Here is a 26,346-nt window from a genome sequence, read left to right as displayed (position 1 = left end):
GCTGGGAGACCTGAGTTCGACGTGCAGTGACCGCAGCTGGGAGACTTGAGTTCGACGTGCAGTGATCGCAGCTGGGAGACCTGGGTTGGGTTCGACGTGCAGTGAACCGCAGCTCGGGAGAACTGAGTTCGACTGCAGTGAACCGCAGCTGAGATACCTGGGTTCGACGTGCAGTGACCCGCAGCTGGGAGGCCTGAGTTCGACGTGCAGTGAACTTGAGTGAGTCCGTAATTGTAACCGTGTCCAACAGGCGAGTGTGTTGCAGTTCGGAAGACCTGAGTTCGACGTGCAGTGAACTTGAACAGTGAGCTAGAAGAACTACCCAAGGCAAGGGAACTGTGAACTGACAGTTTTGTTCTGGACATTGTGCATTGTGAACATTAATTGAAATTAGGAGTACATTGTTGTTCTTCTCAATAATACACATTGTGTATTGTCATTGTCGCTGTGTGGAGTGCAATAACGACCATTATGTTGCTGTGATGAGTGGAATACCCATTACTGTAGGCTGAATTATTAAAAATAAGTCACATTGTTGTTGGGTGTGTGGTGGTTAAAGTAGAATAAAAGTCACAATATATTTATTTATCTATTATTTATAACACATTTACATTTCTTTTTGCAGTTTTCAAGCGAGTTTCGGAACTAGTATCACCAACAAACCAAACAGAGTGAATTTAAATAACTCAATTACGCGTTATCTCGTGTATCTATGCTCTGTCTCTCCGATCATGCACAGTTCTTATATCTGGGACTCTTCCAGCATCTCATTCTTTTTTTGGGGGGGTCAGTATGTACATGATATCAAAATATACTATAATGTTAAAGAAAGTACTTTTAGTTCAAGTATAGATGTCTCTAGCAATCAGTGGAATTTCCTCAAATCCTCTGTCAATTCTTTTAGTTATAGCGGCTATAACTACAAGAAAAGAAATAATTTCTATTTAAAAACTACCCTTTAATATGGTAGAGTTTGTTCTCCCTGACATTTATGGCATATTTCTTTCGAATTTCCTTTTCTACTTCACTGTCACTTTACATTACAGATGTATGCCCAAGAAAGTACCTTTGATAAGGATGCAAAGGCAGAGACAAACTACGAAATCTGATTCACAATGACTTGTTTTTCAAACTAGAAAATAACTGTGTAATTCTCGAAATTGGATCCAGGTTCATGTGAACTTTCTTTACTAACTTCGTAAATCAATATGTACATGGAATCATTAATGTCAGTTTTCAGGACAGAATAATATGAACTATATAAGGAAAAACTCAATGATATCAACACATATGTTTCTGAATACAAACTAAAAAATGTCAATATGGAAAAAAAGAAAAATAAAAGACTAGAAGATATACTTACTATTAGATTTTGCAGGCATTCCAAGTAGGCAATAAGAGTCGAACAGCTGCTTGTCCACTTAAAAATACAATAATTAGTGGAAAATTAGTATTTTTACACTAAAATATTATTGGAACATACGAAATATCCATTATTACTCAGATAAATCCTTATTACCTCACTCAAATGCTTTGCATTTCCTTGAAGAATAACACTTAGCTCCCATGAACACTGAAGTGATAATTCTTTAAGGTCAGGATAATGTGGTACATGCAGGCGAATGTAGAACTCTTCATTCTAGGAACAAAAGAATAGTTGTGACAATAACTAATAAGTAAATCAATTTCACTAAGTTACCTTACTTTTCAGATCTTTAAAGAATTCTTTATTATGTACAATCAATTGTAAAAATTATAGTTTTACAGTTGTAATATTTTTTCGTATACAGAAGAATATTATTATTTACAAAATTTCAGATTTTTAACTCTACCATGAAGCAAGGAGAGCCTGCTGAGGAAAATAGTAGTAGTAGTAGTAGTAGTAGTAGTAGTAGTAGTAGTAGTAGTAGTAGTAGTAGTAGTAGTAGTAGTAGTAGTAGTAGTAGTAGTAGTAATAATAATAATAATAATAATAATAATAATAATAATAATAACTGTTTAATGTAAAGGAGAAGTTTCTAGACTGGACTGTAGGGAAGGTGGATTATTTATTTTTAATAGTCCACATACAATTTCGAAAATAGTGTGTAACAAGTATTCAGTAATCACTGACATCATCTGGAAAGTCTTCTTTGTTTGTGCAAATTCATATTTCTCTGGTGGACATATAGTTTGGTAATATTTGATTACTTTCGCAAATTTATAATAAAATTTCTTAATTATTTTTTTATAACTTGTGTATGCAGAACTCTATGAATATCCTTTCTTTTCTCATACAGCATATGGAATAAAGCAAAATTTTGTGTGCGATGTCATCAACACCATGCTCTGGTCATATTTTACCTCCAGAGAAGAATTTATAGAAAGCGGAATATGACATTTTTACTTTATCTATAGCGCTATATTACGATGAGTATAATAATTACATAAATATCTATTTTCCAGATTTAAAAGGAGCCAAGCATTTAGAGATGTGCTAAACATGTTTTTACTAATAGTAATTAATCTGTTTTTTTTTCTAACTTTGTATTTCTGGTTTTCTTCGAAATGATTAGGACTTTAATGAATACAGGTCACTTCAATGGACCATTTACTGAAAGGCCACAAGATTGTACACATGGTAATGCACCGAAATGTCAGTATTCATTTGATCCATAATCTATATTTTGTTTCCAAAACTTTTCCATTAATAGACTCATGATAAATATCTGATCTACAGTGCATCTCCCACTCCACAATCCACATTAATTTGTTCCATATAAGGCCGAATAAAATTATAGTAGCCTGTAAAGAATATTGGCTAATATTTTGTAAATTTGCAAACCGGTAATTAGCTCCTTGCTACAGACCACCTCAGACAGCCTACGGTGATCCAAATACTACTCAATTTTTCTGTTTTATTTCAAGATTTAATTTAGCAGTCTTACAATCAGTATGACCAACTAATTTTTTATTTGCCTATTTACTGTGGAGATCTAACAATGTGAGCAATTTGAGGGGAGGTTTCGATGTTAACTTATTAACAGTTCCCTCGTAAGAAATTTTGGAATGAAAATAGGTCAAGTAGAGAAAAATCAAAATATGTTTTGACTCTGGTTTCAACTTAGAGAACAAGAACAAAGCATTATCATCTCAGAGCTCAGGTAAGTGCAACTCAATAATGGAAGGTAATAATCAATATATATATAATCAACGTATTTTATTTCATTACCATTAAGCAGCACTTGCTCGTGCATCCCTCACATACCTAATGCTGTGTACACTAAGATGAGATAACAATAAGATTAAAATGAAATCTGTTGCATGACTGCTATGGCCTACAGAGGCACAAATCCATCATGTACATGAGTAACATGTGGTTAGCACGATAATCTCCATAACTGTTCTAGTTGACTTTTGAAACTGGACTTTGCTACTCACTGCAGCTCCCCAAATTCATTACGATGCTGTGACACTGGTTCTAATAGAGGTGAGTTGTGACAGCATTTTACAATCACAGCTCCGGAAAAAACACTGTGATAAATAACAATGATTTTGTCACAGTGTGATTTTTGTGTTCAGATAATTCTTGGCTATTGTGAAGCTCCGTTTCCTATCTGTAGATTTCCAAGTTGTCTAGAACTCAATTTCATTGCCATCTACTTATCTCTGAACAAACCAAGAGGAATACCAATGTTTCTCATCACTAGCCGACATGTTTATGTTGATCGTTCTTTTGCGAATTGAGTTGATATACTGGTGTCTTATATTAACAATGGTGATTAGCATGGAAAGTATACTGAAAACAAAACACACTCTGACCTCTGAGCTGTGTTATCATTATGTGTGAGCACGTATATTTGCCCAAGAATGTGTACGAATGATGAAGTGAATCATTTGTTGAAGAATATAGCGAGTACATAGCTTCAGTATCAAAGAGTTGTCAATGTTAACCTTTTGAGTGAGACAAAAATTAATTAGATTCCAGTTATGTTGTCCTTCGAGTTAGTCTTCTGACTTGCAATTCTTTCTCGACTCTGGACCCATCACATATATCTACATCAGTTGTCTTTGCTGTGTCTCACATAGTGGGCAGAGAGATGACGATTTCTCGGGGCTGTAATTTTGGAACTGTAGTCATAGCTTGAACCAGTAACAAACCTATCACAGCGACAAAATCACAGGTCTTCAAATGACATCCCACTACTAGTCTTATACACTGCCGAAATGTGGTGACAAATTTTTTTTCCTTATGAGAACTCAAACCAGTGTTCATTTCGTATTGTTAGTCTAAGGCAGGGGTTCCCAACTGGTGTGTCGCGCAGTCCCATGGAGTGTGTCGCGAAATTTTGGAATTAAAAAATAAATTTTATGCCATCCAGAAAGTCTCTTTACAACGCATTTTTATTTACAACGAAGTCTTTGATATGGTACATTTTATTTTGACACAGAGTTTACCAATGAAATGTGAAGACCTGCAACAATGTTCAGTTCAATTTTTCTGCCTGGCGATAATTCGAATGAAAATGAACACCTGCAACAATGCTTAGTAATTCGTTTACTCTTCCCACTTAGTAATAAACAGAGTTTAGAATTGTCAGAACATATTGGTCAGTTTCAATATATAGTACGTGTGAGCGGGTGATAAAGCACTTTTGATAAAAAATAGTCGCACTATTTAGATTTTATCACGGGCAAATTTTGAATTCGAAAAAGACAATCTCAATCGAGTTCTGGGTTAGATCACAGTAGTGCTAATTCAAGGGTTCACAAAACATACTATGTTTCATAAATATACTTACTTACTTACAAATGGCTTTTAAGGAACCCGAAGGTTCATTGCCGCCCTCACATAAGCCCGCCAGCGGTCCCTATCCTGTGCAAGATTAATCCAGTCTCTATCATCATATCCCACCTCCCTCAAATCCATTTTAATATTATCCTCCCATCTACGTCTCGGCCTCCCCAAAGGTCTTTTTCCCTCCGGTCTCCCAACTAACACTCTATATGCATTTCTTGATTCGCCCATACGTGCTACATGTCCTGCCCATCTCAAACGTCTGGATTTAATGTTCCTAATTATGTCAGGTGAAGAATACAATGCGTGCAGTTCTGCGTTGTGTAATTTTCTCCATTCTCCTGTAACTTCATCCCGCTTAGCCCCAAATATTTTCCTAATCACCTTATTCTCAAACACCCTTAACCTTTGTTCCTCTCTCAGAGTGAGAGTCCAAGTTTCACAACCATACAGAACAACCGGTAATATAACTGTTTTATAAATTCTAACTTACAGATTTTTTGACAGCAGGCTAGATGATAAAAGCTTCTCAACCGAATAATAACACGCATTTCCCATATTTATTCTACGTTTAATTTCCTCCCAAGTGTTACTGTTGCTCCAAGATATTTGAATATTTCCACCCCTTCGAAGGATAAATCTCCAATTTTTATATTTCCATTTCGTACAATATTCTGGTCACGAGACATAATCATATACTTTGTCTTTTCGGGATTTACTTCCAAACCGATCGCTTTACTTGCTTCAAGTAAAATTTCCGTGTTTTCCCTAATCGTTTGTGTATTTTCTCCTAACATATTCACGTCATCCGCATAGACAAGAAGCTGATGTAACCCATTCAATTCCAAACCCTGTCTGTTATCCTGAACTTTCCTAATGGCACATTCTAAAGCGAAGTTAAAAAGTAAAGGTGATAGTGCATCTCCCTGCTTTAGCCCACAGTGAATTGGAAAAGCATCAGATAGAAACTGACCTATACGGACTCTGCTGTATGTTTCACTGAGACACGTTTTAATTAATCAAACTAGTTTCTTGGGAATACCAAATTCAATAAGAATATCATATAATACTTCCCTCTTAACCGAGTCATATGCCTTTTTGAAATCTATGAATAATTGATGTACTGTACCCTTATACTCCCATTTTTTCTCCATTATCTGTCGAATATAAAAAATCTGATCAATAGTCGATCTATTACGCCTAAAACCGCACTGATGATCCCCAATAATTTCATCTACTTACGGAGCTAATCTTCTCAAAAGAATATTGGACAAAATTTTGTACGACGTCAACAAAAGTGATATTCCTCGAAAGTTACCACAGTTGGTTTTGTCTCCCTTCTTAAAAATAGGTACAATTATAGACTCCTTCCATTGTTCTGGTACAATTTCCTTTTCCCAGATAGCAAGTACAAGTTTATAAATTTCGCTATATAATGCACTTCCACCCTCTTGTATTGATTCTGCTGGAATTTGATCGATACCTGGAGATTTGTACTTTTTCAGATTTTCTATCGCAATTTCGACTTCTGAAAGCATGGATTCGGGTATAAATGACTCAGCAGTTTGTATTTCAATTTCCCTGTACAACTTCGGCCCGTCCGCAGAAATCAACATTACGCCGCCCAGTGAAACAAGACAGAAACAGACCAGAAATAAAGAGATCAGTGTCGTCATGAAAAATGTCGACACGCTGATCTCTGAGGACGAACTAATGCAGATCCTGGCTGTAATGCATCCAGGTATCACACGCATTACGAGAATTATCTCCGCACAGACTGACAAACCCACCAACTTAGTTCGAATATTCACAAAAGACATCACCACAGCAGACAAGTTACTAGCAGGAATTAAACTCGCATGACGATACTACAGAATAGAGCCATCACACGAGACAATCTTCCACCGACCGTGCCTTAACTGTGCACAATACGGCCACAAAAAGACAAACTGTGACAAGCCCAAGACTTGTTTTAAGTGCGGCAAGAATCCCGACCTTTGCAACCACAACCGCCTATCCCAGATTAGGTATTGTGCCACGTGCAACAGCGACACCCATTATACGGGCCAAGCTCGCTGTCCAAAATATCCAAGGACTAATCTCATAACCTCCACCGATCCCATGCATGTCCCCATAGACACTCACAAACCAATACCACCACCTATACCCAAACCATCACAGTCCGTTTTCAAACCAACACTTCCCAAACCCGAATTGTCTTATGCGGATGCAGCTAAGACTATGACAACCAAGACAACCACTACAGACGATCCACAGACAGACAAAACAACCACGGAACAGCTGGTCGAGGGGGTTCTACGTTCTGCTATGCAGAAAATAGAATCCTACATTGACCGGCAACTAAACAGACTACAGGACGAAATAGTGACATTCACTATTTCCTTACTCACTACAGACACAAACCCCACGAAACGACACACGACACTTGCCACAGCCAACCAGGCAGCCAGACGGCTTCTACGGAAACGAGTAGCCCACCACTTTGTTGGTAACAGGTTACGAGTCTCCCTAGTGCCACTACAAAAACGTGACTAGGACAGAACTGACCAGAGCACTGGACTCTCCACCTCTCATTAACATCTGCGAGGCATGGTGCTAACTTCACTTCATTCATTTCATTCACAATTCAACTGTTAGCGTGTACTTGTTTCATATAATCATTTATAGGGGAAAATACACTACTGTTAGATGAGAGGGCAAACGGCTTTTAGCTGGGAACCTCGAGCTAAAGTTAGTGAATTGCAAGTCGGGAACCAATGGAGGCATGGGATGCTTACCCTGCCTGCCATTTTAAACATCATTCATTCTTTCTTCGTCCCCTTTCATTCATCATTTCAATTTCGTCCCGATCATTTCTATTTGGCCTATGTACATTTAGTAGTTGCGCAAAATAGTTTTTCCATCTGTTTAGGATTGATGGATAGTCTGCAAGCAAGTCACCATTCTCATCCTTAATCACGTTTACCCTTGGCTGATATGAGTTCTTAAATTCCTTTATACCCTTATATAAATCTCTAATGTTTTTATTCTTACTATTTGTTTCTACCTCATTCAGTTTTTCCTTCAAGTAACCTCTCCTTTTATTCCTAAGTGTACGACTTGCTTCCCATTTTTCACTGAAATAATTATCTCTCTTCTCCTCAACTGGATCCTGTAAGAATTTCAATTTTGCCTGTTTCCTTCTTTCTACTGCAATGCAACAATCTTCATCAAACCACGGTTTCTTTTTCTTAGTTTCATAATAACCTATGCTCTGCTCAGCTGCAATTTTGATACTATCTCTGATATTTTCCCACACGCTGTTAACATCTAATTCTTTCTCAACTTCGTCGGAACTTTCTAAAGTGGCAAATCTATTCGAAATTTCGACCTGATAATTTTGCTTAGTTTCCTCGTCCTTTAATGTCAAAATATTGAATTTAGTAATATTAACTTGTTGCTCTATTCGCTAGGCTACTGATAGTCTTTCTCTTAATTCTCCAATTACCAAATAATGGTCAGAATTACAGTCTGCACCCCTGAAAGTTCGAATGTCTACTATACTAGTATGTCTCCGTTTATCTGTCAAGATGTGATCTATCTGGTTACGTGTCAATCCATCTGGAGAAGTCCAAGTATATTTATGTATATCCTTATGGGGGAATGTTGTACTTTTGACAATTAAATTTTTCGATGTGGCAAAGTTGACTAATCTAACTCCATTGTCACTACTAATTACGTGTAGGCTCTCTTTTCCAATAGTTGGTCTAAAAATATCCTCCCGTCCTACTTTAGCGTTGAAATCCCCCAATAAAATTTTCATGTGATATCTAGGTAACTGATCAAAAGTATGTTCCAATTCCTCATAGAAGCTATCCTTTATATGGTCGTCTTTCTCTTCTGTAGGGGCGTGAGCATTTATAACTATGATGTCGCACCATCTACCCTTAAGTACTAAATATGATAACCTGTCACTGATAAATTCGACCTTTTTTACTGCTGATTTTATTCTTTTATGAACAAAGAATCCTGTTCCTAATTGGTGATTATTGTTTCCTTCCCCATAATACAACAAGTAATCTCCTATTTGTGATATGCCATTCCCATCTAACCTAACCTCTTGTACTCCCACGAAGTCTATTCTATATCTAGCTAGTTCTTTAGCTACTAATGTTACCCCGCCTGTTCTATAAAGACTAGTTACGTACCAAGTGCCAAATCTCAAAACCTTATTCCTTTGCTGTGGTCATGCCAGAGAATCAGTCCTATTTCGAGGCTTATTGTAGGGATTCGTAACAAGCTGTTTTTTTACGGCGATGGGTTGTTAGCCCTTCGCCCAACCCCCAAGCTGGAGGACCACCCCTTATCGGCTGTCCACGACTGCTTATTCAATATATTCGCAGCTACCCTCCATATCTGGAGGCCGTCTCCTCTATCCGCAACCTGAGGACGCGCCATGCCGTGGTGATAGGGACCCACCATACATGGATGTTTCATAAATATAGTGATGAATACTTGCAGTATGGTTTTACATGGCATGGAGATGAATATAAATAAAATCCCGAGTGTCTTATATGCGGAAATGTTTTGTCAAATCAGTCGATGGTGTCTAATTAACTAAAAAGACATTTAGAACTGCCGTTTTCAGAGTCACTGTGACTGGTTGTTGTTATTATATTATTATTATTACTAATAAAAAACAAATAAGTGTGTCGCGATATTGTGGATGTTCAGTAATGTGTGTCGTCAGTCAAAAAAGGTTGGGAACCACTGGTCTAAGGCATGATGCTTTAGACCATGGAGCTCAAGCATGGGATAAGATAACAAAAGAAAAACACAGAATAATACTACTGGACTCACCCAATCCCAATGAAAAAACAAGAAGACTAATGCGTCTCACAGAAAATTGGAGCCAGGGTTTCTTTTATGGTGATTTTGTGGTTGGAGTGGATGTTTCTTAGTTTAATATACAATAAAGAGTGTCTCATTCTAATGTCTGCAGCTTTCTTATGGAAGTTTCTTCTTTAAACTGGGATAAAAATTCTTTGCGACTTTTCTTATAATTAGAGAGGAAGATGTTACATAAAACACTGATCATTTTATTTACATTTGTGAACATATCAGTTCTGCAGGAACAAATTCTCATATAAGTTTCACTGAGATAGTAGTTTTTAATTTTTTGCGCTATTAAATTGCACACTTCATACTGTTTAACACAGTCATGAAGAAATGTGGTGGAAACACGTATGGTCATGATGCTGCATGCAATGTTTTTAACATTCATGACTAAATTAGCCCTCCTCTCTTAATATCATTTAAGTACTCATCACCCATACACTCCCAAGCCACTAATTGTACATACTATTCACATGGCTGTTTTGCAGACACTTTAAAAGTGACGTAGTCACATAGAGAACGGCTGACTTATCAATTTCAATTTCATTATAAGAATCAATAGTATCTTGTAACTGCTCTTCCAGACGTCAGACATATTTTCTACATTAGAATCTTCAGTCATGAATTCTAGGGATTCAAAATTTAGTGATATCATACCATATCTTGCAGATTTTATACCAAGTACATTTTTTTTTCTAATTTTCTTCTCTGCATATATTACCTGAATGACAGAAATGTTATAATTTCCACCACTAAATTATCTATAAATGCTGAATGTTTTTTTTTTCTAATTTGTCTGTTTGAAATTTATCAGGTGGTACAAATTTTACATTCTTAATTTCAGGTAAAATTTTATCATAGTAGTAAGCATTCTTGAACTTTGAAGAGCTTTGCTGGTGTCAGTGGTTAGAGAGCCACCTCTTTAAATTCTCCCCTATTTTCATCCACTTTACAACTCAAGTGACAAAACTTTCAAGAAACTGGAACCGAAAATCTGAAAGTGAGCTACTGATACTGTAGATGGTTTGCAAATGTATTCATTCTATGAACATCATTTTTATTGCTTTTTGTATTTACAATAGGCCACCATTTCCATACAATGGCAATAAATTCTGCAATATCTTTATAGCCATGTTCTATTAAAGAAGTTTTAGCACTCTTGTCAAAAAATGTTTAGGGCAACTAACATTTGCTGCCTCTCTAGTTTGCTAGGATCCAAATTTTTGTAGTTCAATTTGTATCCTTTTCTCAAATGTTATCTCCTTCTTTCTTGTAGATGTCTCTCTCCCTATTGAATTCAGCTGTTTGAAATACATTTCCATTACAGTCTACAGTCTCGGTTTCAAAAGCAGGGAATCTGAAAGACTTGACACGATCCTTTTGGTTTATCCAATTATGTCTAATATTTTTTTAAAAGATGTACAGTATCATACATGTAGTACACAATACTAGACATAAACAATGTACAGTCACGGAAGAAAAACTGGCCGATGAGCAGCAAAACTCGTAATGTTATTTATGCCGATTTTGTTGTGATTATCACAGTACAGAGTGTCTACGAGGGATACTGTTTACTTCCCCTCGAAGCTGCTGGGTTAGGAGAGGAAGGTTTTCGGATTGTTTTCTGTACGAAGTGTCTAATAGGGACATTATTGACTTCCCCTCGTAGCTGTTGCGCTACGAGAGATTGGCTTCCGTAATGGTTTTATTTACATTCTACAGTATTCTGTAGCCTATGCAGGGCTGGAGTTAGGCAGTGCTAGAATTTGCCGCCCCCCAACTCCCACAAACAGTTTTTTTTTTAATTTTATTGGGTTATTTTACGATGCTGTATCAACATTTCAGGTTATTTAGCGTCTGAATGAGATGAAGGTGATAATGCCGGTGAAATGAGTCTGGGGTCCAGCACCGAAAGTTACCCAGCATTTGCTCGTATTGGGTTGAGGGAAAACCCTGGAAAAAACCTCAACCAGGTAACTTGCCCCAACCGGGATTCGAACCCAGACCATCTGGTTTCGCGGCCAGACGTGCTGGCCGTTACTCCACAGGAGTGGACTCGCAAACAGTTTATGGGCAGCTATTGTACAGGTGACGTTTAGTTAAAGTTATTTTTAAATGAAATGAATAAATTAGGCCTACTGGAATCAAAATACATGCATCTTACTTGTGAATTATAAAGATTTCCTCCGGACTTTCTTCACAGAGTCAATCTGATGAAGCATATCAGACTCGATGCAAAGAAACATAATATTCAAACTTATTCATTGTTGAAACAAAAATTATTTTTGAAAGGCAGGCTGTGGTTTATTTTTAAGCATTCTTTTATTTATTTATATAATCTGACAGGATTAAGACCATAAGGCCTTCTCTTCCATCCTACCAGATAGAACATATAAATACAAAAAAAGAAATACAAACGCTGATGAAAATAATACAAATTAAATTAAGTCCTATAGAGGGTCAACAGGGTCAAAAGAACACTATAGAGCTCTCATCGAGCTAATACAAGAAAAAAAAAGGAAGAAAAACAGAGATAGCAATGATGATAGTGATAACTGATAATGATGATGATAATAATAATAATAATAATAATAATAATAATAATAATAATAGTAATAGTAGTAGTAGTAATAATAATAATACATACATTACATATTGTCTATTTTACAACAGCATAGTTACAATATTTACTATATGTCAAGGGTTAAGCCGAAGTTGGTGGTATAATTATTACGATTATGGAATGTGCATATAGACATAGCTGATAACTCAAGACTTATTAAAATAGTACGAGATATGATTCCCAGGGACAAAAGAGATGTCAGCCGACCAAAAAAACGGTGGAAGAAAGGACTGATGTCTTCTTCTACTGAATCATCTCCTATGTGAAGACAAACAGGCCATGTATAAAGTAAATTGAAAAATAAACTCCAACTCTTTGCGGAATAAACCTTTCAAATCGAATTATATAGTGCACATGCTGGAAAGTGATTAAATAATATTGTTGATGATATAGGCTATTATATTGTGAATGTAACTGAGAGTTGTGGTTACTATTCATAGCGATAAATAAATAATAAACACACATGCAATTTGATTTTCAACAATGCATTCTTGTTCATAGAAGCAGTTAAATTTAAGCAGTTTCATAGTATAATAACGTGATACAATACAATATAACTATGCAGCTGCACACTTTCCTTTCACTCTTGCCACGACCGCAACAATGCGATAACAAGACAATATCTGACTTCCACAAGGTGTTCAAGAAGAAACTTCAGAAAAGATTTACCAACACGTGTTTAGAAACAAATTTCACTGTAGAATGAAAATGAAAAAATGAAGAGAAAGAGAGAAAATGCCGCCCCCTTGGAAACTGCCATCCCAGGCAACTGCCTAGGTTGCGTAGGCCTAAATCTGGCACTGAGCCTATGTGTAAATTGGCAACGTTTGTTGTGTTTTAGTCGACATACAGGAAGTTGTTTTGCCATTGCGGGTATGAGGAATGTTGTTAATGTTATTTTCATCTCCTCTGTTCGTCTCTCTTCACTCTACAGGCATACTATGTTTATGGTGGTCCAGCTCTACTAACAGATTTTGTCTATAAATAGCCACAACCACTTCGAAAATCATCGTTAGTATTTCAGTTCCATAGATATGGACGTCAAAGCCAAAGTAATTGCACTGATCGAGGAAGGAGGATTTAGTGCGGCACAGCTGGAGAACGCTATGGAGTTGTGACTAGAACAGCATCCAGGTGGTGGGCGCAGTATCAAGAGCGAGGATACATAACTTGTAAACCTGGTAGCGGAAGATCCAAGGCATCAACACCGCAACAAGATCTTATGTTAATAGAACGTTCGAGGCGCTTTCATTTCATACTTCTAAAATGCTTGTGGCCGGCACAGAATTTCCTGCTTCCAACACAACTGCTAGTAAAAGGCTCAATAGTGCCAATATTGTGCCAAGAAGAACAGTGGTGAAGGAAGGTCTCACTGAAGAGCACTGAATTGATTGTGTCCAATTTTGCCAAATCCATTACAACTATCCATGGAAAGAAGTCATCTTTTCACATGAAGTGTTTATGAACTACAGCACAGGGCTAATGAAAGTATATCGACCGAAACAATCCAAGAGATTTGACTCTGAATATGTGGTCCAGAGACAACGCAGTGGTCATTTGTCCATGTCGATGTGGTATGGATTTCTGGTTATGGTGGCGGTGTGCTATGGAGGATTCATGAGCATATGAACGAGCATCAGTACACCAATAAGTTATACTGGAAAATGTGATGCTGTCTAGTGTTCGTGTGTTTAGGCCCGAAAACAAAATAAAATTCTAACATGACTTGTCTTCAGAACACACATGCATTGCCGTGCAGCAGTGGTTCAACATTCACAGGGAGGTAGATTCCATGGGTGCCAAGAAGTCCTGACCTAAATTCCATAGAAAATGTGTATACGGAAGTGTAACGCAGTGTTATTGTGTAACTACAGAGTCGGTGTCCTAGGAATGTAGACGAATTGTGAGATCTCGTTGCAGATGTTTGGGATGATGTTGCATTGTCAGATAGATACAGTATATCCAAAGCCTTGTTAATTCTGTAAGTAGAAGAATGGATGCAGTGATCAATGCCAATGGTTTATGGACAGGCTATTAAGTCCAGAAGAAAACTGTTGTATATCACTAGAGCTACATAGGTAGAAGAACATTTTAATTTGTGATAAAAAGAGCATTCAGTATTAATTATTTTACTTCAGGAATGTATATTTTTCTTTTCTTTTTTCTTTTAGAACAACAATAAACACTGTAGGTTTAAAAATAAAATAAATAAATAAATAAGTTCTAGTAAACCACTTACATAATCTAACGTTTTCCTCAATTGCACAAAAATTATTTCTAACTAACAAATCTATTTATGTTTCTCTTCCCTCATTATTATTAATTGTTTACCGAAATTAATTTATATGTATTTATTTATTTCAATTTATCTGAATATTCACTTATATAATTTGTATTGGATTACCTTAATCAATTTATATTTATTCTACTTTATCTGACTGTTCACTTCTATATCATCTTAGCACTAAGTTCCTATGTATTGTATCTATCTCAATTTTGTTTACTCTTCGTCGTCTGTTTTTCCAGGAAGATATTAAAGTAAAAACAAACCATAAATAAACGAAGTATGTCTATAGACTAAAGAGAGACAAACAGAGGAGTTGATATGATGAAATCAGTAACATTCCTCATACCCGCAATGGTAAAAACAATGAAATAACAAATTTCTGTATATCGACAAAAACACAAGAGTTTCAACCTTATAGAATGTGAACAGAAATAGTACGAAAGCCTTTCTCTCCTAGCCCAGAAACTTCGCGGGGAAGTAAACAGTATCCCTCGCTGCTCATTGGCCAGTTTTTCTTCCGTAATTGTACATTAATCAGCGAAGCCCTCATTAAAAATGTTAACATTCTTTGATTAATTTTATTGTCAGAAATGACACGTAAGACTTTGAAATTACAATCTTTCAGAAATTAAACAATTTTCTTCATTATGACAATCATTTCTGATCCTGAGATTGTCTTCTCCAGATGAAACGATGTGTTCAAAAGAAGAAAATGCTGCTGATATTAGGTAAACAAGAACAGTTTTGCTTCTGTCGGGTAATAGTAATTTTCTGCGAGGCCCGTAATTTTTCCAGACCTATGATCTATTCCTTCATTAACATATAGGCCATCTCATCTAGTTGCTACATAATCCTTTTTTCTATATCACTTACTTTGTCTCTGATAACTTTCATGAAATGACCATTTTCCTTCATTGCACATAAATTAAAACTCATTCTGCAATGTGCTGACGTCTAATAGAGCTCCACGCAGCTTGCTCACCTCCTGAAGTCACAAACCCGACTCCCAACATTCCCACCTCTAGTAGAGTGTGCCGTGGATAGCGCTCAATGGAGAGACGAAGACATAGTCTGGCATGTGGTGTGTCCTGGTGCCATGCACCTACCACTAACCTCAGACAAGTTAAAACTCATGTGGCGAATGTCACATGCCCACTACTTCTGTAGTATATTGAAATTGATTACTGGAGTATAACTTATTTTCTTGCAAATTCATGAGGTATTTCTAAATGCGTAACGATCCTGCATTTAATATTAGGAAGTTCATGGGATTAGTTGAGAGATTACTACGTCTATATGATATAAATAATGATGCCAATAATCAGGAACCACATAAAAGAAAGAAATTGGAGCAAGATCGTTAAGAAAATGGAGTAGACAAGGACAATAAAGTGTAATTAAAATTTAAAAACAATTCAAGAGTAAATTTATTTACATTATTTATCCATTTATTAATTGTGTTAAATAGTGTATGCTTTCACACAAAACCACTTTTGGTGTACATATTGTACCCTCTGATTGAAGAAGAAATTACAAAAACTTTTCTCATACTCGCTTAGAAATGACTTTTAGAAAACCAGGAGGTTCATTGCCGTCCTCACATAAGCCAGCCATTGGTCCCTATCCTGAGAAGATTAATCCTGTCCCTACCATCATACCCCAACTCCCTCAAATACACTTTAATATTATCCCCCCCGTCTACATCTTGGCCCTCCTCAAAGATTTTTTCGCTCAGGTCTCCCAGTATACACATTTCTGGACACACCCTTATGTCCTACATGCTCTGTCCATCTCAAACGTCTGGATTTAATGTTTGTAATTATGTTAGATGAAGAATATAATGCGTGCAGTTCTGCATTGTGTAACTTTCCCAATTCTTCTGTAACTTCATCCCTCTTAGCCCCAAATGTTTTCTTAAGCATCTACTTCTCAAACATTCTTAACCTCTGTTCCTCTCTTAAAGTGAGAGTCCAAGTTTCACAACCATACAGAACAACCAGTAATATAACTGTTTCATATATTCTAACTTACAGTTTTTTTTAAAGCAGATTGGATGATAAAATCTTCTCAACCGAATAATACAAGGCATTTCCCATATTTAATCTGCGTTTAATTCCTCCTGAGTGAAAAACAAATGTGAATATAGAATGTGGAGTGAGTACGAAATTATTATTATTTTTTATTTTTTGGGGCATCATTTTTACGTAAATAACGACAAATAAAAACTAACGTGCCACATAACATTATTTTAAGAAATACAGGAAACAAGCATGAATAATATTCACCATTCTTAATGATCTTGGAATAGAAAAAAAATGTATGGAATAGAAATTACATACAAATGTGCGTGTACTAAACAATAAGCAAACCATCTTCGATTAATCATTTCAAAACAACGTTAATATAGCGTGGATTGTGTAGGAAAATAATTTCTTATATGTTGCTCCCAATGTACATCATTGTTAACTTATGAAAACAAATTAAAATTAACATGGCATATAAACACTATTTGAAGAAAGATAGGAGATATTAAGTAATATTCATCGTTCTTAATGATCTTTGGATGGAAAATAACAATGAAATATGTGTAAAATAGAAATTACTACTAAGATTTTAAATCATCCGTCCTCAAGTGAGGTTGACCACTGGGATCCGTAATTAACAAAATATAAAAGATAAAGGGAAATGAAACGGGCAAAATATGGATTCGATTTGTACATTAAAACAAAAATTTACGTGTTAACATATAGATGATAGTGTAAAATTTGAAGAGAGGCTTTCAGAATTTCCATTACAATCTTCTAAACCTCATAAAAGGGAATTTTGAAAGGATTTAAGGATATTACATGTAAATTTTGGTAAACAACCCCTCGCTTCAAATAGCAAGCCTGCAACATCCCAGTTGTAAAGCAAAATGCTATATTTTTCACTGAGGTATGGAAGACAAGGTACATATTTGGTCAATGTAGAGTATCCAACGCCCACTGAACGAATATTTCACATTTTTATCACTGCCAATGCGCTATAAACCAATTTTCGGCAATCTAATGTAAAAGACTGCCTACAGATATTTGGAAAGTTTCAGAGAAAATTCACAAATTCAATCTTCTAACACGATTTTTTTTTGTTTTTAAATAATTAAGTAATTTGCTGGGAGACATCGTTAGATATAGACCACTCTTACACTAAACTGGAGTAATTTGAGCTTATCCAAAAACAATAAAATTAAAATATATTAAATCAATGAAATAAAATTAATTAATCAAAATAGATTACATTGCAATAAATTAAGAGTAATTTAAAATTAATTGAATTAATTGGAAATAAATTAGTTCAATTAAGATCGCAGGGTCGAGGTGGTTATACGGCATGTCACACCAGTCCACACTCTGTGTGAGTGGGTTATTCACATCAGATTGGAGCAGATGCGGTGCGATCAACACGAACATTTGCTCAGCCCACGGTGTTAGGTCCATGGGCGTGAATTTGAACTGCCACTGGGTGTACCAGCATCATGCGGAAGTACTGCGTGAAGTCTGCAGCCAGGTAGTGCCACTCGAAACTTCTGTCCAGCAGCCAGATCTTGGAGTCCTCTCGTTTTAGATCGGATTCGCACTCGCTCTTGTGAATGTACACCAGACACACCTTTCCGATGCCTTGGCAAGCGTCCAGTTCGAAGATCTTGCACTTGATGCCGAAGTTGGGGCGCTGCCTGGGGTCGTCCTGCTCGCTGCAGATCTCGATGTCCAGCAGCGTGGGGCATTCCGCATCGCCCATGCTCTTGATGCCGGCCAGCTGTCGTAACTCAGACATAGAGTTGATCTTCATGTTGCCGATGGGGAGCACCTCGCCTTGTGGATATTCTCGACCATGGCTTCATTAAAGATCGGACATCCTCTCTCCTTTCTTCGTGGAAGTTTTGTTCTTGTGAACTTTCTACCCGTGCTCAAGCAGGTACGCTACACATTAAATGAGAAAGATCTCTTCTAACGAAATAGAGTTAGGAAATGATCCCAGGATGGAGGCAGCATTCCCTCGCTGAACCGCTATTCTAATGCGTTGACGAAGGAAATTGATACATCTAGGATCGCCGGTACGGGACAGTAGGCATGTACCAATTTGGGTGAGTAGATCTTTAGCGTCTCTACACCACGGACCAAAGGTCTCAACTGCAAAAGCGACGAAGATGTAATTTGATGTTAAATGTTCATATTTGCGTCGTTTAGCATGATAAGCGGATTCAGCAGCAGATCCGGCACAATTGACAGAAGATTTTAAATGGGAAAGGGCTAATGTATCTACACATGTAAAATCCCAGATGAGTGATTTACCTTTGGACCAAGGAATTAATGTCAAGCCGTCAGGTCGTTTACCATCCGACCGGCTAATACCAGATGGTTCAAGAAGAGTTGGAATGTCACAGGAGGTTAAAGATCTACTAATGATGTTATTAATAGCAGAATGCCTAGGAATGCAACCTTTACTTCTAGCACAGCTTAAGGCATGATGTCCAAAGGAATCCACAGTCTCTCCGCATATACATTGGTGTACATGGCAAATTTTGCAGCCCAGACGCAATGCAGTAGCGATTTGGAAAGATTTACCGTCCATCAAGGTACCAACATAGGAGGAAGGCAGAGCATGGAGCCAAGATCCAGAGTCCTTCTCTTGGAGAGCTTTAATACGAGCGATGTCCTTGTCAGATGTGAAAGAGGATATAAGAGAATCAAGTATTTGACCTGCAATAATCTCATCCCAGGCTTTTTGAATGGCTGGATTCTGGGGAGGAGCAAAGTTATTCGTTTTTTCGTACCACTTATTTAAAGCTTCAGGAACATAGCAAATGTCGACAGCATCACTGTAAACAGGGAAAATAAATTTGATGAAGTCAATAACGCCAAAGACTGAAGATAAAAAAGCTGGTATACAAATATCATTAAGTGTACGAATACTGAGGCCTCCTAATTTAATTGGGAGAGAAGCCTGTACCCAACTGTCGTTGTCAAAAGAAGTATTTAAAATAGATTGTAAAGACTGCTTTAATAAATCATCTGCCTGCTGGAGAAAAGTAGGAAAAAGAAATAAGGGTGTAGTTCTTAAAAAATAAGTGAATTTAGGGATTAATAGGCAATTTTTGACAATGAAATAAGAGACTTAGGGGGTGAAAATGTTCAAGACGACCAAACAGAGTTTTCAGGAGCTCCAATTTTTGAGTAGCTATTTCATCAACAGAATCTAAAAAGATGGGAGAACCCAGGACGGACAGATTTGACTTTGTGACAGTTTTAATGCCAGGAGCAATATTCTGGAAAGAAGATAAAATATTTGGGTTAATAGCAGAACAAAAATAAATTTCACATTTATTAGGATTAATCTCAAGACCAAGTTCGGACCCAAGATGAATGATTTTCTGTAGATCACAAAGAACATCATGGGAATCTCCAGCTAAAGTCCCATCATCCAAATAAAAGAGATTTAAGTCACTAGTTAATTTTTGGATGAGGGAGTGGACTGTAAGACTGAAGAGTAAAGGCCCTAAAGGGTCTCCCTGCTGACAGCCTGTTTGTGATAAAATAATTTTGGAATTAAAAAATAGATTGGACGAATATCTATAAGACTGCCAAACAAAAGGGTAAAAGTTGGGGAATTTTTCTAAAAAAGAGTTTAACATGATATCACGTTCAATGCTGTTAAATGCGTTCTTAAAATCTATCTTCAATAGAATTTTATCTGAGTTATCATAAGTATGTAAGAAGGATCGTACAGAGTGTATAACAGATTCACAACCTTTAGGAGAACCAAATCCTAGTTGATGAGGTCGAAAAATATGACCACTTTCAGTCTTAATAGCGTGACAAATAATTTTAGAAACAAGGCGCCTGAAAGTATTACCTATTGCGATTGGGCGTATGCCACCGCCAGGTTTATTAACTGCAAGCAAAGAGGCACCAAAGAAATTTGTACGTACATTATCATTTAATTTACCTCGAGACAAAAAATTGCAGAGATTAGTTATGGATGAAAGGAGCTTTTTACCAGAGTCACCAGCTGAAATGGACACTAAATCAACTAGATGCTGAGGTCGTAGACCATCAATACCAGAAGCAGATCCTTGAGGGAAACTTTTAATGGCGTGTAGGACATCAGATTCAGAAAAAGATGAGTGATTAGCAGTAATAATAGGAGCATCAGGAAAAGTAGATGGTCGAGAAGGAGGCGGGTGTTTTGATAATAATTCTTCGTAAGTAAGTTGATTGTATTCAGCTATCCCCATATCGGATGATAATATACGAACAGCGTTGCGAATGTCTCCTTCAGCAATTTTCCTCTCTATACGTTGCACCAGGGAGATATGTGGTGACTTCTTCTTAGTACGAATAGACTCGGTGAAAGAAGGATTTTGAAAATTGTTTATGTTTTCCTTAATCTTGGAGATTAGTGATTTATTAGTAGACTTTTCAGGAACACGAAGAGCAATGTAAGCGTAAAGCATTAAATTGACCCAATGGGCTTCAGAATTAAACGATATACAAAGGTCAATCAGATGTCGAAGTCAGTCCGCAGCCAATGGGCGAGCTCCCTTGGGGATTCTGCGTATGACAGCAACAGATTTCTTGCACTGTATGAGTATGGAGTGAAGCTCTTCGTGGGTGATATTTGAGGATGGAATTGCATCTTGAATGTCAGAATGCACACGTGAGTGATGAATGCGCAGACCACGAGTACCTCTAAAAGGTCTAGTATCACCTGATGGACAATGTGGGCACGGAATATATTCATCAGGTTCAGTGATAGCACTAATATGTGTAGAAATATCAGAGCTTATTAATCAGATATGATTCTACTTAATGTTTTTATACGCTCACCTGTTATGTAATTTTTATTTTATACATATTTCATTGTTATTGCCCATCCAAAGATCGTTAGGAACGATGAATATTGCTTAATATCTCCTATCTTTCTTCAAATAGTGTTTATATGCCATGCTAATTTTCATTTGTTTTCATAAGTTAACAATCATGCACATGGGATCAACATATAAGAAATTATTTTCCTACACAATCCACGCTATATTCACGTTGTTTTGAAATGATTAATCGAAGATGGTTTGCTTATTGTTTATTACAAGCACATTTGTATGTAATTTCTATTTCATACGTTTTTTTTTTTCTATCCATACGTTTTATTACAAGCACATTTGTATGTAATTTCTATTCCATACGTTTTTTGTCTATGGTGAATATTATTCATGCTTGTTTCCTGTATTTCTTAAAATAATGTTATGTGGCATGTTAGTTTTTATTTGTCGTTATTTACGTAAAAATGATGCGCCAAAAAATAAATAATAATAATAATTTTGTACTCATTCCACATCCTATATATTCACATTTGTTTTTCAGTGATTTATTAAAGAATGTACCGGTATTTAAAAGACTAATAATTTAGAAACATATTACATAAATCACCCTTGTGCCAAAAGAGAATGCTCCCTGGACCAAATTGTCGTATTTTGCAGTGGTCGTCAATACTCGCTGAAATGGGTAATAATATAATAATATAATATAATTATGTTGTACATAGCATTTAGAAACATGTTACATAAATCATTCTTGTGCCAAAAAGAGAATGCTCCCTGGACCAAATTATCGTATTTTGCAGTGGTCGTTTAGTACTCGCTGAAATGGGTAATAATATAATTAAGCTCCGATGATGATCCGACGTGTAGCAAATGATGTAAAAAGCGGGGTATCGGGGCTGCAAGCCCCGATGATGATCCGACATGTAGCAAATGATGTAAAAAGCGGCAGCCCCGATGGTGATCCAACATGTAGCAAATGATGTAAAAAGCGGGGTATCGGGACTGCAAGCCCCGATGATGATCCGACATGTAGCAAATGATGTAAAAAGCGGGGTATCGGGGCATCCAACGTGTAGCACATGAGGTAAAAAGCGGGGTATCGGGGCATCCAACGTGTAGCACATGAGGTAAAAAGCGGGGTATCGGGGCTGCAAGCCCCGATAATGATCCGACGTGTAGCACATGATGTAAAAAGCGGGGTATCGGGGCTGCAAGCCCCGATGATGATCGACTTGTAGCACATGATGTAAAAAGCGGGGTATCGGGGCTGCTATAATTATGTTATGTAGGTTAGATTATGTGTGTAGTATTCTCAAAGGTTAGGTTAGGTTAGGGTAGATTAGGTGTGTAGCATTATATGAAAGGTATTATATGAGGTTATGTTATGTATAGTATTATATGAGGTTATGTTTGGTTAGATTATGTAGTATTCTCAAAGGTTAGGTTAGATTAGGTTAGATTAGGTGTGTAGTATTCCTTAGTCTAATTCAAAGGCATTTTCAGTTATTTACTTTTATTCATGCAAATTTGCTGCAAGTGTAAAATCGCCAGTAATTTTATTTACCAGAGTTGGCAACCCTAAACATACATCTTTTTTTGCTTTGGAACCACAGATTTTTTTTATTTGCGAATTGTTTACTGAATAGAATTGTGTAAATTTAATTTATTGAGCGTGATATATTTATTAATTTGTGCTTTGTGAAGTATTCCATTTCTCTGTTTAATATGATGAGTTAAAAAAATTCAAAGAAAATCTGTTATTATAATATTATTATCTTGTACATAGCAAGATCGATTATTCAATTGACAGGATATTTTATGAGGTTGTCATGACTGAGATATCTATTGTCAATTGCTTTTATTTCTCAGAAGGCCTTGACTGACGGGTATATAAGGACCGGCGCTGTTAGGGCCGGTGGTTGGGGTTTGGGATGGTCCACAAGCAACAAGTTATACTAAATATGTTTAGTGTAAAACTGGCCTATGTCTCTATAGTGGGCGGGACATAAGTAACATTCACCACATATTTAGCTCGCTTGTCATCATTTATCTGCAGTGCTTGATTCGTGTCTCGTTCAAAGCAAATCGTAGGGTCTAAGACCATCGCTTTCTGGGCTCTTCTATTGATGGCAATTATATCGATCTTCTATGAGAATCATCTTCAGACATACAATGAATCTCCTCATGCACTTCCCATCCTCTGTTTCTTAGCAGGTTGGCAATTGCTGTACGGGGACGATGGTGTCTGTTGTTACACAGTAGCTCTCCCTTCTTACAGAACCCCAATATGTGGCCAAGTGTTTCAATCAGAATATTGTATAAAACTTGTCTCTTAATCCAGTATATAAAAAACAGTAAGTAGAATCATATTTGATTAATAAGCTTAAATTACTCCAGGTTTAGTGCAAGAGTGGCCTATATCTAACGGTCTCCCAGCAAATTACTTATTTTAAAAACAAAAAAATTGTGTTAGAAGATTGAATTTGTGTATTTTCTCTGAAACTTTCCAAATATTTGTAGGCAGTATTTTACATTAGATTGCTGAAAATTGGTTTATAGCGCAACATTGGCAGTGATAAAAGTGTGAAATATTCTTTCAGTGGTCGGTGGGTACTCTACATTGACCAAGATTTGAATGTGTTCTGGTTGTGACAAAAGTATTGAAAATTGGTTTGTAGCGCCACATTAGCAGTGATAAAAGTGTGCAATATTCGTTCAGTGGTTGGTGGATGCTCTATGTTGACCAATAGTGATTAAGAAAGTAATGATTCATATGTAAATTTTCAATTTGGCATTTGACATTGTATTTAACCGAGGAAAACCAGGAAAACCCCTCCGTCAGATTGGCACCCACTGGGTGTAAAAGCCCGACCTCCTGATTGTGAGTAAACAGGTCAGTGAGCAGGTTATCTGCTTTTGAACTCTTTCTTTGTGTGCGTATCTTTATTCTAGAGCTGTTCCGGATTCAAAACAGACATAAAAATGTTAAATGAGGCTAGGTTATAATTGAGTCAGTACTTATCGACCCACTATTATTCAGACTTCAGGTATAATCACCTTATTGAATGGTACATTATCATAAACATTCACAAAGAAGAATATATGTAAAATAATGTTCTGTGCAAGAAAAGAATTCCAAGACCAACCGAAAAAAGAAACCAAATTTACGTCTCAGTAATACGCATAAACTCACCCCAACTTGAATAAATCCTCTATATAATGTAAAATTGCTATTCTCGGGGATAAGAAGAGGGAATCTTTTCAAAATAAGCAATTGCTCATTCATTTTTTTTTTTCAATTTGACGGCGCTTACTGACAAACAACAAACACAATTCAAATACAAGACACGTTCCATTCCAGCGTCCAAAATGCAGTGTGGCCAATTTGTTTTTTTTTTTTAAGCAAGACGTAAAGTCACAGTCTAATACCCTAGATCATATATACTAATATATGATCTAGGCTTATATGATCTAGGCTAATACTTACAGTCACGCAACTCATACGTATAAAATATGCCAACTTTTGACAGCTGGCGCGACAGTAGCCCTCTAGCGGCAGGCAAGTTAACAGTGTGCACACGACATATGATAACACATCAGAAAACGGGTTTTGCGTAATTTAATTTATATTTTTATGCTATACAGTAAGTGTATATGTTCTTATTAATTTTATTTTAGAATCCTAGAAGAATTTCACACGCAGTTAATCTACAAGTTTCAGAAGCTGGGAATAAACGTAATTCTTTCTGCTCCTTACAACTGAATCTTGGCCCTGATAACGTATCATGGTTTGAAATAATATAATTGTTCGTACGTGGACGGTTAATTCAATTCATTCCTAAATATATTTATGAATCACTGGAACTCTATATTTACTGTGAGAAGAGTCAAAATTAGTAGCTTCAAAATTGTAGGCCATATCTCGTAGGGTACATCGTGTGGTGAACTCCTCTCCCTATTTCCTGAGAAATTAACTATTTTCCATACCACAAATTGGGGTAAACTCGGCCGCTGAGTTAAACTTGAAAATAAAAAAGGGGAGGATTTAAACCTTAATATGACATTGACTTATGAAGTTCATTATTTTTCTATTTCTTATGAACCGGCATTTCCTTTATTATTTTGAGTCACAAATAGTGCTGATATTATGGTGTAAATTTTTATGGCAAATTTACCGCATTTTACATTACATTTCCAGTTTTCACACATAAGCTTAATTTTAACTTATCCTACCTATATAATACGTAATTTACATGCACTTACTGTTAATATGACGTAGGAGAGAACAAAATATAAATGAACACACAGTTTTGTTGAAAAAATTGTAACTTCAATATTAACTCCGAAAATGTAGACCTAATTTTATTTTCAGAGCAGAAGTGGCGTGAGTCAAAAATGGGTAATGGGGGTTAAAGTAAACATTCTGTAAAATACAGCACAAAGTAGCAGTTAATATTGAATTTATTTAAACTATTAGTAGTCAGTCAATAGCACGAAGGATATATTAATTGCTACTTTGCGCTATATTTTACAGAATTTTTACTTTAACCCTCGATACCTAATTTTGACTTACACCACTTCTGCTCTGAACGGCTCAAATAATCACTGGGAATGTAAAATCAACACCAATAACAGTTAACAGTGATGCAAATTATTACAGAAGAGATTGCTTTTTATATTAAATTTAAAAAGGCTCTTTTATTTCTTGAGAACTTAATACGTCTGCCACATGAATCTACACCAACACATCAGAAATTTTATCGACACAGTCTGGATTTATTCAAGAAGTGAATATTTCGCAAAAGGATTACAATACTTCATGAATTCTTGAAAAATTAACACCATGATCCCTACTTGAATGCAATATAACATTCAACTTCTGAAAAATATAAAGAAATAAACAC

At 36.4% G+C, this 26,346-nt stretch overlaps 1 protein-coding gene across 6 annotated transcripts in view; it reads right to left on the bottom strand.

The window, feature by feature from the left end:
- Fancl (E3 ubiquitin-protein ligase Fancl) overlaps nucleotides 1-24,818 on the bottom strand; it is a 92,137-nt gene extending 67,319 nt beyond the window's left edge. For 4 of the 6 annotated variants that reach the window (XR_011332644.1, XR_011332645.1, XM_069828714.1 and 1 more), the window contains exons 1-3: nucleotides 24,636-24,818; nucleotides 1,520-1,639; nucleotides 1,364-1,420 (exon numbers count right to left, since the gene is read on the bottom strand). Coding sequence is in view for 3 of the 6 variants with exons in the window: in XM_069828714.1 (XP_069684815.1) it covers nucleotides 1,364-1,420; nucleotides 1,520-1,639; nucleotides 24,636-24,728 (270 nt within the window). In the remaining 3 variants the exon portion in view is untranslated. Of the gene's footprint in view, nucleotides 1-1,363; nucleotides 1,421-1,519; nucleotides 1,640-24,635 lie in introns of those variants that run through there. The other 2 variants (XM_069828717.1, XM_069828716.1) reach the window with 2 other exon arrangements.
- Between the last annotated feature and the right edge of the window lie 1,528 nt (nucleotides 24,819-26,346).

The sequence above is a fragment of the Periplaneta americana genome, chromosome 6, assembly GCF_040183065.1.
Source record: "Periplaneta americana isolate PAMFEO1 chromosome 6, P.americana_PAMFEO1_priV1, whole genome shotgun sequence".
In the NCBI taxonomy this organism is placed as follows: domain Eukaryota; kingdom Metazoa; phylum Arthropoda; class Insecta; order Blattodea; family Blattidae; genus Periplaneta; species Periplaneta americana.
This window is presented reverse-complemented; position numbering and strand designations above follow the sequence as displayed.